We start from the raw sequence: 19,542 nt of genomic DNA, 5'->3' as shown, positions 1-19,542 counted from the left end.
GCGTGTGACTTGATCTTCCAGCAGTCTAACTCAGAGGTAGGTGCGCTGCCACGAAGAAACAACTGAACACTGTGTGTTAATGGGCCAACACCAGATTCCAGGAGCAGTATGGGGACCATCACCTTTAAACCTGCAATGTTCCCATCGAAAGTGACACTGGCATTCACAAAAGGGAAAGCAATAAAGTAAAAGGGTTAATGTCATTTGGGTGACTTAACCATAAGTAACTCCTTACTTTAATAGGCTTGCAGGAGCAATGGGGGTGGAGGGAAAGAGAAGAAATAAATTTCATGTTTGGCAGGAATACATTATTCTTGCCATTCTGCAGGTTGCGGTTTCATTAATAGCGCTCATGTCTCTGAATCAGAAAGCTGTGGCATCAGACTCCACTCCAGAGAGTTGGGCCCAGGACCCAGACTGACAATTCACTTGTTCACAGAACTAAGAAATTTAGACTTTGTGTTCAAAACCTAAAACATGATCCACATGAAAGATGAACAAACCTGGTGCACCTTCCAACAGCACTGCCTGAATGGGGTGGCGTTGCTGCAGATTCAATCAGGGTGTGGCCCATCTTGGACACCGAGCTGTTGAGATCAAAAAAATGCAAAACCTTTGGGTAAAGCATGATTATGTCAATCTGTTACATTTGCTGAAAATCTGTGACACTTGCTGGGTTTTCAATCCTATCGCTATCATCCCTTTCTCCCATAATTACTGTAATTTCTAAAATAAATATTCATACTGCTACGATGCTTCACTCCTTCAGACGCGAGGTGCTGAAGCACAAATTTCACCCCACCTACACCCAGTGCTGCTTTCACACTGGCACACTCTTGCCCGATTCGGACTGGCCTTCCGACTGATTTATTTCCTCCTCTTGCTCGGAGTGCTTTCTTCTTTGAGGTGCAACAGCTGACCACCCAGGTCGAAGCATTTGTTTAACCTGACTATCAGTCAAGGCCGATACTTCATCCTGGACCCTCTCTGAATGAGAGTCCAATTATCTGCTGCATTCCTAGCAGCAAGCAGTGAGGGCGCTCTGAGGAGGAAACCACCCAGGTTGAAGAAAGGGGCTACTATAACCTTGATTCTCTTTGATCTGGGCCCCTGGCTGGGAGCAATGGAGTGTACTCTAACATTTGATGACTGCGATGGGACTAACCGCACACAGAAAGGAATACAGGTTTACAACTTCTAGTTATTTTTAAAATTAGGATTACAGCTGGAGTCTTGCCTGCTGGGCTTTGCCACCAAGTGGTGCAGCATGTTCTATTGCACACTCCATCAAGTTCTCAGACTCAAGGAGACCCAGTAACTCATCCCAGAAAGGCCAGCAAGCGATTCAGCAACCCCTGCATACTGGTTTGCATTGTGAAGTGTCACCTTACTTTCGCACAGAAAATGTCTCCTATAGTCCTTAAATTCCAACTGTGAGAAGTTACCATAAGCAAAAAGCTCAGACTAAACAAACAAACCCCAATGTAGGGCAATACATTGGGAGATAAGGAGGAAAGATGGAAACATTAAACCTTGCAGGAGGAGGAGGGATAAGGGGCTCAGTGGATGGATATACAAAATTGGGAGAGGCATGGTAAAAAGGTGATGAGAAAAGCAAGCCCTGGAAAACCACTGCTGATGAAATTCAGCACTACAATGGAAAAAAAGCAGCACAGTGATTAGCACAGTTGCATCACAGCGCCAGGGATCCAGGTTCGATTCCTGGCTTGAGTGACTGTCTGCAGGGTCTGCTTGTCCTCCCCGTGTCTGGGTGGGTTTTCTCCGGGTGCTCCGGTTTCCTTCCACAGTCCAAAGCTGTGCGTGTTTGGTTGATTGGCTATGCTAAATTGCGCCTTAGTGTCAGGGGGATTAGGAGAGTAAATATATGGGGTTACGGGAATGGGATCTGGGTGGGATTATTGTCGGTACTGTTGATGGGCTAAATAGCCTCTTTCTGCACTGTAGATTCTATGAATCTAAACACATTTTCAATATCACAGCTGCAAAAAAACCAGTCAGAGAAGAAATGGAGACCAAAAAAAAGATGCAAAATCAGGTTGGAGCCATGGATGTACACAACATGGGGTCAATGGTGGCTTGGCAGTAATGTCATTGGACTTGTCATCCAGAGGCCCAGGTAAATACTCTAGAGATATGGATTCAAATCCCACCTTGGCAATGAATTTGAATTCAATTGATAAACTAGCAATATAAAGCCAGTCTCAGTAATGGTGACCATTGCAACCATCATCGATTACTGTAAAAAACCATCTGGTTCATCAATTGCTCTGAGAATCATAAAATCCTTTCTTTAGAGAAGGAAATCTGCCATCCTTACCCAGTCTGGCCTATATGTGACTTCAAAGTTACAGCAATAACTGTCAGAGCCAACTATCCTCTAAAATGGCCCAATAAGGCCATTCAGTTAAAGGGCAATTCGGGATGGGCAAGCGACACCAGCATCCCATGAAAAAAAAATCAGGATGACTACTCCCTCTCAGTATTCATGAGAGAACTCTGAAACAAAAGTCCAGTGACGTTTTATAAATCAGATGGAAGACTGAGGAGATCAAGTAGGGTTCCAAACAAATAAAAGGAATGGATGGCATTTATCCTAAAGTCTGGAGCGAAGAAAGAGCATGAAGCATCAGTACTAATTACAAGGAAGCCATTGCCCACTGTGGATGCCTCACATTGTGTCATATTGGCATTCTAAAAGCATGTCAGAATAGGTGATGAATTGGTGAATTAGTCCAACTTGCAATTAACTTGCACCGAGTAACTCATCTTCTGATTCCCCAAGGCCTGTCTACCACTTACAAGGTACAAGCCAAAACTGTGGTGGAATATTCCCTACTTACCTGGATGGGTGCACTCCAACAACACTCAAGAAGCTCAGCACCACCCAGGACAAAGCAGTCCGCTTAATTGGCACCACATCCACAAACAAGCACTCCCTCTACCACCGATGCTCAGTAGCAGCAGTGTACCATCTACAATATGCACTGCAGAAATTCACCAAAGGTCCTTAAACATCACCTTGTAATCCCACAACCGCTTCCATCTAGAAAGTTAAGAGCAACAGAGACCTGGGAACACCACCACCTGCAAATTCCTCTCTAAGCCACTCACCGTCCTGACTTGGAAATGTATTGTAATTTCTTCGTAGTCACTGGGTCAAAATCCTGGAACTCCCTCTGTAACAGCATTGTGTGTCAACCCACAGCATGTTCACGTTACATATTAATTATATTAATGATTTTGAAGAGGTACCTCAATGTATTCTCTCCAAATTTTCAAATGATACAAAGTTGGCTGGGAGGGTGAGCTGTGAGGAGAATGCAGAGATGCTTCAGCATGATTTGAACAGGCTGGGTCTTTGTGCATGAGCATGGCAGATGCAGTATATTGTGGATAAATATGACATTATCCACTTTGGTAGGAATAATAGGGAGACAGATTATTACTTGAATGAGTGTAAATTGAGAGGTGGGTACTCAGCGAGACTGTGATGTTCTTGTGCATCAGTCCTGAAAGTAAGAACGTAGGTACAGCAGGCAGTAAAGAAGGCAAATGGTATGTTGGCCTTCATAGCAAGAGGATTTGGGTTTAGAGATAGGGATGTTGCAATTGTACAGGGCTTTGATGAGGCCACACCTGGAGTGTCCTTTTCTGAGGAAGGGTGTCCTTGCTACAGAGGGAGTACAGCGAAGGTTTACCAGGCTGATTCCTGAGATGGCAGGTCTGTCATATCAGGAGTGACAAGTTGGTTAGGATTATATTCACTGGAATTTAGAAGAATGAGAGGGGATCTCATAGAAACTTATAAAATTCTAACAGGGTTAGACAAGGTTGATTCAGAAGGGATGTTTCCATTGGTGGGGCTGTCCAGAGCTAGGGTCATTTAAGTTTAAGTTTGTTTATATTGTCAAAAGTAGGTTTACATTCACGCTGCAGTGAAGTTACTGTGAAAATTCCCCAGTTGCCTCACTCTGGCGCCTGTTCAGGTACACTGAGAGAGAACTTAGCATGGCCAACGCACCTAACCACCATGTCTTTCGGATTGTGGGAGGAAACCCGGAACACAGAGGAAACCCATGCAGACATGGGGTGAACGTGCAGACTTTGCACAGACAGTGACCCGAGCTGGAATTGAACTTGGGTCTCTGGCGCTGTGAGGCAGCAGTACTAACCACAATGCCACCGTGTCACCCGTGAGGATAAGTGGTAAACCTTTTAGAATTGAGATGAGGAGAAATTTCTTCATCCAGAGGCTGGTGAATGTGTGGAATTCACTATCATAGAATGTAGTTGAGGCCAAAATGTTGTCTGATTTCAAGAAGAAATTAGATATAACTCTAGAGACTAAAGGGATCAAGGGACATGAGGGAAGGGAGGATTGGGAGATTGATTTCAATGATCAGCCAACGTCAAAATGAACAGTGGAGCAGGCCTGAAGGGTCAAATGGCCTACTCCTGCTTCTAGTTTCTGTGTTTCTATGTGGACTGCAGCATTTCAAGAAGGCAGCTCACCCCCACCATCTCAAGGACAACCACGGGTGGGCAATAAGTGCTGGCCAGCCAGTGATGCCCATGTCTCACAAATGAATTAAACAAAATATGTAAAATAATGAAACTGATTATCAGGCAGTGACAACCCAAGTGAATCTTGACTAGACTGAAGAATTGGTGATCTTCAACTTCCAAAAGGTTTTATCACAAAGTTCCAAGCGAAAGGCTACAGTTCAAGTCAAAGTGGTGGGAGTTCATAATAAGCCCCAGGTACCGATAAGAAACAACTGGATGAACGGTAGGGAAAGAACAAGTATTTAGTTGAGGAATGATGTCAGAGTGAAATTCGTACAATTGTCTAAAATTGCACTCCTTTGCCTTCCTGTTACTTTGCAAGCTATCTATCCTACTTCTTATAGAGCCTTGACCTTAGATACTTCAGTTCTTTGCTCTTTCCCTTATTTGCAAACAAAGTTCACAAACTGAAAAATGGCTGAAGCTGCCACTACTGTTTACTTATTCACATAATGTTGCTTGAAAGGGCAGCATTTTGCTGTGGTACCTAAGTGACAAAGAAGTAACTTCCCAGCCCATCTCAGAATCAGCAACATTTCAGTCTCATTAATTTGTGCAGAAAACCAAACTTTGCTTGGTCAGGGCAAAACGGCCTTTTCTCATTCCATAATTCCTTATTAGTCTTACCGAGCAGAAAATGGTCTCCCTGGGTGTTCACTGTCAGCTGTTAGAGGATTCGGGGTTGAATGTCCACTAAAGTTGTCTAGCTGAGTTGAGGAAGGACGATGGTCAGGGAGATATACCCCCATGTGGTCAGCTGAAAGTTTCTTCTCTTGGTGTTGCTGTATAATACAATACAGTAAGTCCTGGCTTAACGTTCCTCACTTAACTAATAAACTAGTGTCCTGAATTCCGTTAACGTTATCAATTTCACTTTAGTGTCGTCTGCCAGAGACTTCCTTTTCTGCTGCCTGCCTGCTCACAAAACCTTTCCCCCAGTGCTTCCTCGTCTTCCTCAGTGTCTCTTCCCCCACTTACACCTTTATCCGAGGCCTCCCCTCTGCCCTTTGATCCCAGGGTCACCCCTCCTGCCCTTTGCTCCGGGGTTTCCTTTCTTGCCCTTTGCTCCTGGGATTTGCCCTCCCGCCCTTTGCCCCTGGGGTCTGCCCTCCCACCCTTTGCCCTCCAGGGTCTGCCCTCCTGCCCTTTGCCCCCCAGGGTCTGCCCTTTGCCCCCCAGGGCCTGCCCTCACGCCCTTTGCTCCTGGGGTCTGCCCTCACGCCCTTTTCCCCCAGGATCTTCCCCCTCTGACCTTTGATCCCGAGGTCAGTTGTCCTCCTCCAGGCTGCTCACTGCGCTGCTGCCTCCGCTTCTGGCTTTGCTCATACTGAATTCCTACTGCAGCTCTGGCCCCATCTAGCGGCAGAATTTGGACAGTGTCTGGGACTTCAACTAAAAACTGGACCTGCAACTTCTCTGCCCCTAGTTAAAGCCTGGCAACAAGTGTTGCATTTCTTTCATATTTTATGATGTTTTACACTTTGCAAGTTATTTCAGCTAGGAAGGCACAATGTTGAACTTTATTTGAATTTGTACATTAGTATCTCCAGGTGAGAAGCGTCCGAAGGCACTAACCTGGCTTTAACACTGATTCCTATGGAACCTTTGATTCACTTAAAAATCATGAACAAACCACAACTTTAAGTGAGTATTTACTATATATAATCTGATCATGATCATCTCACAGCAACAAGCGAGATATTATGATCCCAGCTGATGTTATAACTGGGCAGGAAGATGCCAGAATGGAACCTTGGCTCAAAAGACTGGAACTTTTTTTTAAATAAAATGTGGAGGAACCGCTAACACTTTTCAACAATAAGAAAAAACATTTATTAAACATGAAAAAATTGTATTGTGATACAATACTCCTCCCCCCTTTAGTGTAATAATTGCACACAGATTTTTTAAGATTAAAGTTTTAAGTTTATTTGTTAGTGTCATAATTAACACTGCAATGAAGTTACTGTGAAATTCCCTTAGTCACCTTACGGTGCCTGTTCGGGTACACTGAGGTAAAATTTAACATGGCCAATGTACCTAACCAGCACGTTTTTCGGACAGTGGGAAGAAACCAGAGCACCCAGAGGAAATTCACACAGACACGGGGAGAACGTGCAGACTCCACACAGACTCAAGCCAGAAATTCAACTGGGTCCTTGGCGCTGTGAGGCAGCAGTGCTAACCACTGTGCTACCATGCCACTGCATTAACACGGATTACAAAGTACATCTTAAACTATAATGGTCTCATTAATACACAAAGTCCCTTTTAAGCACACATGACGACTGTGGTCAAATACACACATATTGCTCTAAATCCAAGGTTGTATCTGTGGACTCCTCCTCAGAATTACCCCAGATGATTATCACATGAGAGTTTCCAAACACGCTTTAAAATCTTCTCTGTTAATTATGCTTTTCCTTAGTGATTTGAATTCTGAAATCTAGCCCCTCCAAGTTTTTCAAATGAATCTTTTAAACAAAGCTTCCACTCCATTTTTAACAGTGAGTCCAAGAATTTACACCAACCCCTTTAGGATTTCTTTGTCTCGACAGCTATACAAACAATTGCTTTAACTCTCAATTTCCAGACAGAGTAAATTGGTATCAAACATTTCACTTACCTCTGAAATCTGCTGTCCCATCTTAAATCTGGTTACGGCAATTGTCTCTTTAACCCAGAATATTTTGTTCACTCCTCTTTGAAATTTTCAGAGCAATTCGCTGTTCTCTTAACTCCAGTCATCATAGATATTCTTGTTTCCCAATTCCCTGGTTATCTGGACTGTAACTTGTTCCTTAAGAAGCCTGCATCTTTGCAACCCTCTTGTTCTATACAACTTCTCCCCAGTATCCTGCCTCCAACAGTAATATATCCAGCTAAAACTAAAACTTAAAATTTTTTGAACCCTTAAAAGGGCTTCCAGTTGCTAAGCTACATACTTTTGCTAGCCTATTTATTCTTCACGCCATAGCCCTTTCTAAGCACAACAGAATCACAGTTAGAATTTAAACCAATCCCCACACATACAAACACCTTTATCCAGCATGAATCTAACTATAGGTTATATGCCTTCCAGACACAGAAACACTAAATTAAACCCACTTAAAACTACGCCATATTTCTAATGTTTACCAATACAAATATAAATCCCATAAAACTACCTTGTTTTTCTAACCTCCTCCTTTGAAAGAAAGAAATCTTCATAATCATGAAGATTTTTTTACACTGGCATTACATTCACTTTACACAATCTTAACATGACAAATATCTAACCACATAACTCATTGCATCATACAGGTACATTTTTCTTCATTCACAATTACACAGGTCATAAGGTATAATTACAAATATTCACCCAAAACAAAGACAATAACTTTAACAGCATCATGGGGCAGCATGGTGTCACAGTGGTTAGCACTGCTATCTCACAGACCCAGGGGCCTGGGTTCAATTCTGGCCTTGGTCACTACCTGTGAAGAGTTTGCACATTTCCCCCATGTCTGTGTGGGTTTCCTCCAGATGCTCTGGTTTCCTCCCATGATTGAAAGATGTGCAGATTAGGTAGATTGGCCATGCTAAAGTGCCCCTTAGTGTCAGGGGGATTAGTTGGGGTAAATATGTGGCGTTACGGGGTTAGCGCCTGGGTGTGCTTGTGGTCAGTGAAGGCCTGATGGGTCAAATGGCCTCCTTCTGCACTGCAGGGATTCTATCATTCTTGATCATCAGGGAAACATCATAACTCAAGTCTTATGTTTCGTTTTCTTCTGATTTCCAGTTTTCATTCAGAACATTCAGAAAATAATGTTTAAGTCTATTGTGCAATAATCCTTATTGTCACTTGTAGGCATAGTCCATTCTGAGGCCTGCTTTCTAAATTCACGTAGTAAATTTGCATTTTGATTTAACACAGTCAAAATTCAATTTTGTGTATTAACAGTTCATTTCTTCATTTGTCAAAATCTCTTTTAGCTGTTCTAGGAATGTTGCTAAGATGTTTCTTATGTTCACTCAAAATAAAAATACACCCTTACTTTGTTTGGTCATTAAATTTTTTTGTGATCTTGTTGTTTTTCCTAGTCCCATTTCAAGTGAGTTCTTTTCTATACTGTCTGAGTCACGTCAACCACTTGCTCTCTCTGAAGTTTCATAGTTTGTTCAAATCCTTCACATTTTTTTTGCACAATTTCTGCACTATCTCAGTTTAGTTCTCAGTAGACTTTGAATGATCCTTGGCAATTCTTCTGACCACTACAACCCACACAGTACTTCAGTTGTTTTCTCATTGTCCATTACTGACTTTGATGTATCAGTAATATTACTTGAGTTGTTTTTTTGGTTAACTCAATCACTATTCAACAATGAGTTTTTATTCACAGGAGTAACTTTTGAATTGTGACCATCCATATCGTGCATTTTCTTCTTTATTTCCTCCATTCTGCTTTGAAGTTCAAAAATCTCATTGTTCTTCTCACAATGAAGTTCGAACACTTTGTTACTTTTGCTTTTTATTTCTGCATTCAACCAGTTATTCTGATTTACCAGAACCTCCGTTTCTTGTTCAAGGCATTTTTTCACGATCTTTCATAAATACTTCTGAGGCATGAAGTTCATTCACCAAGTTTTAATTGAAGATCGACCTTTGACAAGTTTGCTTTTTCAAGTTTATGCTTTAGACCATTCAAGTCCTCAAACGTTCCACTTTTCAGTATAAACATCTTCCACTTTCTACGCCTTTTAGCTTTGACAAAGGCCATCTAGGCTTGAAATGTCAGCTCTTTTCACTCCTTACAGATGCTGCCAGGCCTAGAATCATAGAATCCTACAATGCAGAAAGAGGCCATTCAGCCCACTGAGTCTGCACCAACCACAATCCCACCCAGGCCCTATCCCTATATCCCTATATATTTACTCATTAATCCCTCTAACCTATGCATCCCAGGACACTAAGTAGCCATTTAGAATGGCCAATCAACCTAACCCACACATCTTTGGACTGTGGGAGGAAACCGGAGCACCTGGAGGAAACCCATGCAGACACAGGGAGACTGTGCAAACTCCACACAGTGAGCTGAGCCAAGATTTGAACTCAGGTCCCTGGAGCTGTGAAGCAGCAGTGCTAACCACTGTGCTACCGTGCTGAGATTTTCCAGTATTTTCTCTTTGGGTTCAGATTCCAGCATCCGCAGTAATTTGCTTTTGTTCCACTTTTCCTGATTGATCCTCGATTGTTCTCATCAATTCTATTTTTTTATTCACAAACTCCTTTTTCATTTGTGAAAGTTGATTTTCTGTGTCAATCAGGTTCTCCTTCTATTGCTTGTTATCTGCAGTAAGTGTCTCATTTCAACCACAGTAGTTTGCCAAAGATTTGTTAAAAAGATTATTTATTAGTCACAAGTAGGCTTTCTTTAGCACTGCAATGAAGTTACTGTGAAAATCACCTAGTTGCTACACTCTAGCACCCGTTCAGGTACAGTGAGGGAGAATTTGGCATGGCCAATGTACCTAAACAGCACTTCTTTTAGACTGTAGGAGGAAACCCATGCAGACACAGGGAGAATATGCAAACTCCACACAGTGACCCAAGCCGGGAATCGAACCTGGGTCCGTGGCACTGTGAGGCAGCAGTGCTAACCATTGTGCCACCCCACCATGATCACCATGATCAACTTTCTGTCTACAGTTGTCATTACATTACTGTCTCCACAAGCGAAATCATTACCTAGGATGAAATCTATTCCTCCAATCAATAATTTAGGAATAATTCCCACTGTAACAATAGCATTTACAAAGTTACTTCTTAAATTGACTTTATTCAACGAAACAGGTCTACTCCTTCCATTAATACCTCTTACTCATACTTTTCTCCTTCATAAAACTTCCTCAAATACAAATTGTATCATCAGCCACCATCAATGCCTGATCTGCACCTGTATCTCTTAAAATTTTAATTGGTTAACTTACTTTGTTAGACGAGTAAGGGAAAACATTTCTCTTTGAAACAAAACATCCAGAGCCTCCAACAGCCTGACTTCCTTCTCTCGTACTCAAATAATTCTCGGAATCTGAGATCTATTCCCCTTTCACAATGATTCTGAAAGAGCACTTTCCACCCGCACCACTGCTACAGTTTTAATAGCCACTTCCTTTGCAGACGCTTCCCTTCCAACTGCTTCAATTGCCCGTCCATTTAATTTCCAATAATCTGCCTTATATGTTTCATTTTGTTATAACAGAAACACTTAGGTCTCTGAAATTCACTCCTCAGCACCTTCCCTTTTGATCTGAGGTGAAATCTCCTGACTATTCCTGGCTGTTCCGTCTCTTCCTTGACTATTTGTTGTCTTTTCTCTGGTTTAAAAGGATGATGGAAAAAAAGCTTTGGTTCTCTGTAAAATTTCTTTTGGCCAATTTTATCTGTTTAGCTAGCTTTTCAAAAGAAATAAAGAACATTTCCACATTCTTTACCTCAAATTATGCAAGAGCTTGTATAAATTAAACATTTCTCCACTGGGTTCTTACCTAAAGCTATGTCCTTTCTCACCCTGCTCCAGCGTTACTGCTTTAACTTCCAGCATTGTAAGTTGAAAATCTCTTTCTCTCTTTCATTTTCTCTTTCTGCCATTGCTAACTTCTCCATTTCCAAGTGAAAAGCTCTCTCTTTCTCTTTTTCCACTCTTTCCCTTTTTGCTTTTCTTGGATCTCAAGTTCAAGTTTTTTCATTTCTACTTCTTTCCCTTTTCCTGAATTTCTAATCCTTCCATTTGTCATTGAATTTTAGCTACTTCGATTTCCTCACTTTTCAAAATACTTGGTCTATCTGACAGGTCTTGAACATTTAAATGCTCTGCGGGTCATTCAATTACCTCAGCTTTCTTAGTCTCTGCAGATAATTCCAACTCCAATATATCTCTGACTAGGGTCTTATAAAGACCCTAGTACTCATTTGGAGTACTGTGCGCAGTTCTGGTCGCCTCACTATAGGAAAGACGTAGAAGCTATTGAAAGGGTACAGAGGAGATTTACAAGGATGTTGCCTGGACTGGGAGGCATGTCTTATGAAGTTAGGTTGAGGGAGCTGGGACTCTTCTCCCTGGAGAGACGAAGGTTGAGAGGCGACCTGATATAAGTTTATAAAATGTTGAGAGGAATAGATAGGGTGGATTCTCAGAGGCTATTTCCCCGGGTTGAAATGGTCGCTACGAGAGGACACAGATTGAAGGTGCGGGGAGGAAAGTACAGAAGTGATGTTAGGGGTAAGTTTTTCACTCAGAGGGTGGTGAGTGAATGGAATCGGCTGCCGTCAGTGGTGGTGGAGGCGAACTCGCTGGGGTCTTTTAAAAGACTTCTGGATGAGTATATGGGGTTTAATGGGATTGGGGGTTATAGATAGGTCTATAGATTGGTAGGTGTTGATGTGATCGGCGCAACTCGTGGGCCGAAGGGCCTGTTTGTGCTGTAGTGTTCTATGTTCTATATCTGCTTATTCAGTTAACTGACTCTTGGTTACTTTCTGTAAACCAGCCAGAGTTACATCTTCTATCTTAGGCTTTAATGCCTCACTATTGTCATATCCTATAATCCCACATCTTTGACCAAGCTTGTGTCAACTGTCCTAACATCTCCTTCTGGGAGTCAGTGTCAAACTTTGCTTGATAATGTTCCTGTGAAACAACTTGAAATGTTTTGCTCGGTTACAGACACCATAAATTTAAATTGTTGTTGTTACTGTTGCACCCATGTTGCCATTAATTCCACAATTTAGGAAAGGGGACATGCAGAACCGACTCCTGGAGGAAGTAGTGAACTTGTGATTAATTTAAACATTTACAAGGGAGCTGACTGAGATGTGTTTAACAGGTTTATTAAGGGTTACAGAGAAATTAGATATATGTTTTTTATTCAGGGAGAAAAGTGAAATGAATTTGGTGGTTGTTAAAGTGGAGAATCAACGGCGAGTGAAGGTATAGACATCTGCAATATAACAAATATCAGTACGAGCTTATTTGAGATAGGATTCGATAAAGATGGGTGAGAGGAGGCTAGTGTAGATCATAAATGCTAGCGTAGGCCAGTTGTGCGAATCGACTGATTCTGTGCTGCAGACTCGATGAGAATCCATGCTAGGAATCTCTTATTGGGGCAATTCTGGAGGGAGCAGAATTTCTCTCGCCTCCCCAGATACGTCTCCTGCTCAAAAATATCCAACTTTCTATGTGAGACCCTCATTTACTATGCAAGGCAAGACTCAGTGACATGCTTACAGCCCAGAGGAAACCCTGGTAACACTGCAGTGGGAACACTGTCTCAAGTACCTGGAGCTCACTGGAGGCAGAGGTAATTGCTGCGAAGTTCATGTCCCACACTGTTAAGGTAGGGGGAAATTGAGGAAATGTGGACCTAGCCCCGACCCTACACCCTTGCTACTCTTTGCATGTAGCATCCAGGGAAAGAGCTAATTTGAACTTGATAGCTGAAAATAATACAAGCAAAATGTGCAAATGTTGGACATCTGAAATCAAACACAAAGTGTTTGATAGAAATAGAGTTAACATTCTGAGTCTAATATATCTCTCTCCACAGATGCTGCCACATCTGCTGAGTTTCTCCAGCACTTTGTTTTTATTAATTTGTAGATTCTGGATGCATGAAAGAGAGTTTTTAAGTCTGAGACATGAAAAAGCAATTGTCTCATGTTCTAATCAGACGCTAAATATAGTCAGTGATTTTGAATTGAAAACTCTCTAAAGCTGGAAGGACTGAAGGATTTAAGGTTTACTTCAAGCCATTACAGAATGCTTCGATGCAAAACAGAGATGGTATGAACTTACTGTGACAATCAAGATCTATTTGCATACCTTTAGTAACAGTTGTTTGATCTCTTCCTCAAGATCTTTCACTTTAGCTTCCCGATCAGTAACCATCTGCTTTAGCTCACCAATCAGGAAACCCTGCTTCTGGGCTTCACAATTCTGCTGCTGGCTCACATTTTGCTTGGTGTCCTTATTCTGTGATTCATGCTGACTCAATTGACCCATAATCTCCTGCATTTGTTTCTGCTGTTTCTATAAAAGACCCAATGTATAGGGAAGAGTTAATGTTTGATTGCAAACAGTTTGTTTTCATTGCCCATTATAGTCAAACATTAAAGGGTTGATATTACCCTCTTGCTAGTAAGGAATAATGTATGCATCAAGCTCATGGTTTACAAGGCTGCAGTGCTGCCTGTCCTCCCGCATACATCAAAAACATGGACAGCATACAGCAGACATCTTAATCCTGCAGAAATATCATGAGCGATATCGCCATAAAATCCTGGAAATTCAATGGGGTGATAGGCGCTCCAACACCAGTGTTCTCTCTCAGGCCAACATCCCCATTATCGAGGCACTAATTATTACTAATCAGCTATGTTGGCTGGGCCCAATCAAATCATCCGCACATGTGACACAAGACTCCCAAAACAAGCTCTGTATTCCAAGCTTCATTGTAGCAACTGGTTACAAGGCGAGCAGAAGAATCATTTCAGAGATGTCTTCAAAGCCTCCCTAAAAACATTTAACATCTTCACCGATCTGTGGGAATCTTTTGCTTGAGACTGGCCAAACTGGAGAAGCATTCCACTCCAGAGATGTGCGGGTTAGGTGGATTGGCCATGTTAAATTGCCCTTTAGTGTCGGGGGATAGCTAGGGTAAATGCATGGGGTTGTGGGGATACGGCCTGGGTGGGACTGTGATCAGTGCAGACTTGATGGGTCGAATGGCTTCTTCTACACTGTAGGATTCTATGATTCATGAAAGAATTGACCATTTTGAACAATTCCAACAGCCCAGTTGGAGACTAAGTACAAACAGCAGAAGGATCATATCCAATTCTGAGCTTCCCACCCACCACTGCCTCAACAAACTGACCTGTGGCAGAGTATGCTTGTGGATCTAGGATTTAGTCACCTCAGGATTCACAACGTCAGAGTGGAAGAAAGTCCTCGGTCCCGAGGTACTGCCTAAGAAGAGGAACAGTTTGTGCAAGGGGGTTGGCATGCTGGCAGGATGGAAAGATAAAAGAGTCACGTCTCATTATTTTCTTAGCTGCCTCATCAGAGAGGGGACCTAATTTAAAAAGCAGTGCCTCACATCGATTACGAAATTGGGATATGCCTGCCATATCTACCATCTTGATCTTGGACCTAATAGTGAGAATCACCAGTACAATTACACTGTTACTTCACACATTGTAGCCAATTTGCCTACAGTAAGGTCCCAGAACAGCAATGAGATAAATAAATTTAATCTATTTTGGCAGTGTTGGCTAAGTTACAGTGAATGAGCATTGGTGGAATTCAGTTGGTGGAATTCTCATCTGCCACGGATTTGATTCCTGGCCGATATACAGTTTTGACTAGGGTGGAGCACAAGTTATCGGTATAGACAGGTCAATTAGCCTGTTACTCTGCTGTAGATTCAATTTCATGTTGACTTGGACAGACTAATCACACCAAATCAGAGTTGACTTCAAGAAATGTGTTTGAAATGTATTTTGTTTTAATAATTAATATTTCTCACCAACAATGCGCCAACCAGTTCATCATCATGCTTCCCTTTCTCGAGAAGGGTCACCACCTGATTCTTCAAAACCTTGAGTTCACTGGAGAGAACTTTGTTCCTTGCTTTGGATCCATCAAGTTTACTCTTGAGCTCCTCGTGATCTTTTTTCAACTTCTCATAATCACTCGTCACTTTCTGAACAAACACACAAACAAGTTTGTTGTTAGATAATATATCATCTTGTACTAATTGCGCTCACAATGCCACCATGTCTTAGAGAGGTCACTCTGTCCTACGAGGGTGAACCATTGCTCTGGTGTGTTGCTGTAATTTTCTTCTCTCCCTCCTCCCTGTCTATTAGTTATTTATTCCAATAACTATCTAGGGGACCCCGTGTGCCAGGCCGCAAACTCAAGTGGAGGTCATTTAGAGCGTTCTGTGAGTCTCTGGCCACTGTATTTCCAGTGCCATCAGCTCCACGCCAGAAATCGGCATGGAGCTGAGTAAATAATGCAGATGCTGATTTCAATCTAATTTACATGACATTAGCAGACCTGGGCTGAGGTTTCCAGGCCCGCTAGCCTCTCCCCACCTGCCAGGAGTGATTCACTCTAGCGGGGTCTACAACAGCTCCTCACTAGCACGGAGCTGGCAGCCAGACCCTACTGAAGTGAAGGGTGGCCTTAGAGGCTTCTGAGAGGGTTGGGGTGGGGGGCTGCCCCCAGGAATTGCCAGCTTGGCAGTACCAGCCTGGTACTGTGGCACTGCCCAAAAGGCAAAGTGGTAATGCCCACGGAGCAAAGCAGCACTGCCCACTGGGCTTTGGGCAATGCCAAGGGGTGGGGCCAGAAAGGGGCTGAGCCTAATGGGGGCAGGGCTTCTCAGGGGGAGATCACTGGGGGTGGGGTGTCCCGCTGCAGCTCTGCACTTAAGATCTTGAAATCAGTGGCACAGGGAGGGAAGGCGCTCCAACATCATCATCGGGGCTGGGCATTGGGGTCAGGGCGAGGCGGGGGGGTGGTCGGACTAGACACATCCGGAAGACCAGCGGTCGGGCCATGGGGGCATCGGTGGGGCAGTGATGGGGAGGTGGTGGGGATGGTGCTATGCTGGCCAGCAATCGGGAGGCCAGCAGTGCGGGGTTACTGCGCATGCGCCAATCTCGGTGCTGACAGATCGGTGCATGCACAGTGGCTCACTCATCGCTACGCTGCCAGCATCTCCAGCAGGAATAGAACCCACCCACTGATCTTTCACAAGATTTACACTAGTGCATCTGCAGTTTGAAAATCCTGCTGAAAAAACCAGCAAGATTTACTCCAGTTTTTACACAAATTCAACACTTAGAATTTTTCTGGGAGAAACCCACCCCTGGTATTTATTGAGAAGATTTATCTTTTTATCTTCAGGGATGGTGATGGTGTAGGGGCATTGTCATCTGACCAAAGCAGATGGAGAAATTTGAATTCAACAAAAAAAAAATTTGTTGTTTGACATAAAAAAATCCATCTGGTTCACTGATATCCTTTAGGAAAGGGAATCTGCCATCCTTACCTAGTCTGGCCTACATGTGACTCCAGACCCACAGTAAAGATTGACTCTTAAATGCCCTCTAAAATGTCCTCAGTTCAAGGGCAATTAGGGATTGACAATAAATGCTGGCCCAGCCAGTGATGCCCACATCCAATGAATTAAAAAAATCACTCCCAATTCCTCAGCTTTGCATCCAATTTTTCCCCCTTTGTTGTGTTCTTCCTTCAAATACTATCAAACCGTTACACCTATTCTTAATTCAAAAATGTCTGCAGAACCTTCTGCTGGCCTTTCACAGTCCATAGTCTTTATCACACAGAGCTATTTTCTCTGCTTGGATTGGTTTGAGAAAATGATGGGCCCTAGAAACATGATTGAAAAGGGGCGAAAAAAGACTGACCATGAAAAAAGAGGAAACTGAACAACTGTGTCAAGGGCAATTACCCCCACTCATAATATTGAGGGGAACACAGTCCTGACTTTAATGACCACAATATGGGCAACACGGTGGCACAGTGGCTAGCACTGCTGCCTCACAGCACTGTGGTTAGCACTGCTGCCTCACAGCACCGTGGTTAGCACTGCTGCCTCACAGCACCGTGGTTAGCACTGCTGCCTCACAGCACCGTGGTTAGCACTGCTGCCTCACAGCATCGTGGTTAGCACTGCTGCCTCACAGCACCGTGGTTAGCACTGCTGTCTCACAACACCGTGGTTAGCACTGCTGTCTCACAACACCAGGGACCCGGGTTCAATTCCAGCCTTGGGTGACTGTCTGTGCAGAGTCTGCATGTTCTCCCCATGTCTGCGCGGGTTTCCTCCAGGTGCTCCGGTTTCCTCCCACAGTCCAAAGATGTGAAGATTCGATGGATTGGCCATGTTCAATGGCTCTTTAGTGTCGGGAGGGGTTGAAGGGTAAATATGTGGGGATATGGGGGATTGGCCTGGGTGGGATTGTTGTCGTTACAGACTCAATGGGCTAGATGGTCTCCTTCTGCACTGTACGGATTTTATGATTCTATGAATTTAATCACATGAACGGAAATAGATGGTGTATTTCTTACTGTATTAGCCAGCTATTATAAAGTACTTACATCCAATGTTTCCTTTCTTTCTTTCTCCAATGTACGAATGTATGCTACATTTTTGTCCTGATTTGACAAACGTCGCACCCCTGAACTACCAAGAATTTCCTCTTCCACACTGAGTTCAGATGACCGTCCCTTCTGGTTTTTTAGTCCTGTTTGGCTTTCCAACTCACGGATCTACTTAAACAAGAGAAATTAAGAGATACATACAGATAGTCTGTGCCACAACGGCCTTATAGATTCTATAGAGCATAAATAATCACCTGTACTTTCTTCACTGCAAAATTGAGAATGTAGAACAGTACAGCATGGTACAGACCCTTTTACCCTCAATGTTGTGCCGAGCTAGCGATGGCACTAGACCAATACTTTGTCTCTGTCTTCACAGTCGAAGATAATAATTCTGTCCCAAAAACTGCAGTTAATACAATGAAACTTAGTGTAATTAGTACAACCAGGGAGAAGGTACTCAGTAAAGCGAAGGGCTTAAAAGTAGGTAAGTCCCTGGGAGCTCTGACGAAGGGTCATCCTGACTCGAAACGTTGGCTCTATTCTCTCTCCACAGATGCAGTTAGACCTGCTGAGATTTTCCCGCATTTTCTGTTTTTGTTAAAAATAAGGGTTGTTCATTTAAGGCAGAGATAAGGAGAAATTTTTTCTCAGAGGGTTGTGGGTCGCTAGAACTCTCTTCCTCAAAAGACAGAGGAAGCAGAGCCACTGATTACTTTCGAGGCTGAAATTGATAGATTAGTCTATCTATATTAGTCTATAGATTAGGTCTAGTGGTATTATCGCTGGACAATTAATCCAGAAACTCAGTTAATGTTTTGGGGACCCGGGTTCGAATCCTGCCACAGCAGATGGTGGAATTTGAATTCAATAAAAAAAATCTGGAATTAAGAATTTACTGATGACCATGGAACCATTGTTGTAAAAATTCATCTGGTTCATTGATGTCCTTTAGGGAAGGAAATCTGCCAACCTTATCTGGTCTGGCCTACATGTGACTCCAAAGCCACAGCAATGTGGTTGACTCTCAACTGCCCTCGAGCAATTAGGGATTGGCAACAAATGCTGGCCAGCCAGTGATGCGCATGATCTGCCAATGAATTAAAAAAAAGGTAAGATGAAAGGTTATCACGGGTAGACAGGAATCTTGATTTGAGGTTACAATCAGATCAGTCATGTTCGAATTGAATGTCAGAGCGGGCTTAAGGGCCCAGTGACTGGCAGCTGCTCCTAATTCATATTTTCCTGTTCGTCAATACACCTGCTTGTTATTTTTGCTGCTCGGTGCCTCTCCTGCTCACTGCCTCTCCCATTTGCAGATCCCATCATTTGCCGCTCCCCATTCCCAAATCCCGACTCCGAGAAAAGGCCCAAGGGAGGAGAGACAAGGGGGAACAAGCAGGAGGGTTGCTCATTTTCCAGCATTTTCTCTTTAGGTTTCAGATTCCAGCATCCACAGTAATTTGCTTTCAGCCTGCTCAGTAACCATGCCAGGACAAAAACAGTGACAGCACTATTCAGGGAATGTGCTTAAATTAACAACAGGGCTGAAATAAAAACAAGTTATTCGAAAACAGATTTAAACCAGGGCTTAGCTGCACTTTCAAAATGTGGTGACTATTGTAATGTAGGAGATGTGACAATCAATTTGTGCACAGTCAACAGAAATGTGATAATATTGAGGAATAAATATTAGCAAGGACACCAGGGAAGAACTTCTCTGCCCTTCTTCAAAATAGCGTCATGGAATGACCATCTGAAAAGGCAGATGGTT

The 19,542-nt window shown here is 43.0% G+C and overlaps 1 protein-coding gene across 1 annotated transcript in view; it reads right to left on the bottom strand.

The window, feature by feature from the left end:
* Window positions 1-19,542, bottom strand: part of ccdc13 (coiled-coil domain containing 13) — a 66,837-nt gene that overhangs the window by 17,052 nt on the left and 30,243 nt on the right. Inside the window, exons 7-11 of the mRNA XM_080217632.1 lie at window positions 17,766-17,936; window positions 15,157-15,333; window positions 13,452-13,658; window positions 5,215-5,369; window positions 504-587 (exon numbers count right to left, since the gene is read on the bottom strand). Coding sequence (XP_080073758.1) covers window positions 504-587; window positions 5,215-5,369; window positions 13,452-13,658; window positions 15,157-15,333; window positions 17,766-17,936 — 794 coding nt within the window. The remainder of the gene's footprint in view (window positions 1-503; window positions 588-5,214; window positions 5,370-13,451; window positions 13,659-15,156; window positions 15,334-17,765; window positions 17,937-19,542) is intronic.

Source organism: Carcharhinus amblyrhynchos, chromosome 2, assembly GCF_965287045.1.
Source record: "Carcharhinus amblyrhynchos chromosome 2, sCarAmb.v2.hapA, whole genome shotgun sequence".
NCBI classification, from domain to species: domain Eukaryota; kingdom Metazoa; phylum Chordata; class Chondrichthyes; order Carcharhiniformes; family Carcharhinidae; genus Carcharhinus; species Carcharhinus amblyrhynchos.
The sequence above is the reverse complement of the archived record's forward strand: the minus strand, read 5'-3'. Positions and strand labels throughout refer to the sequence as shown.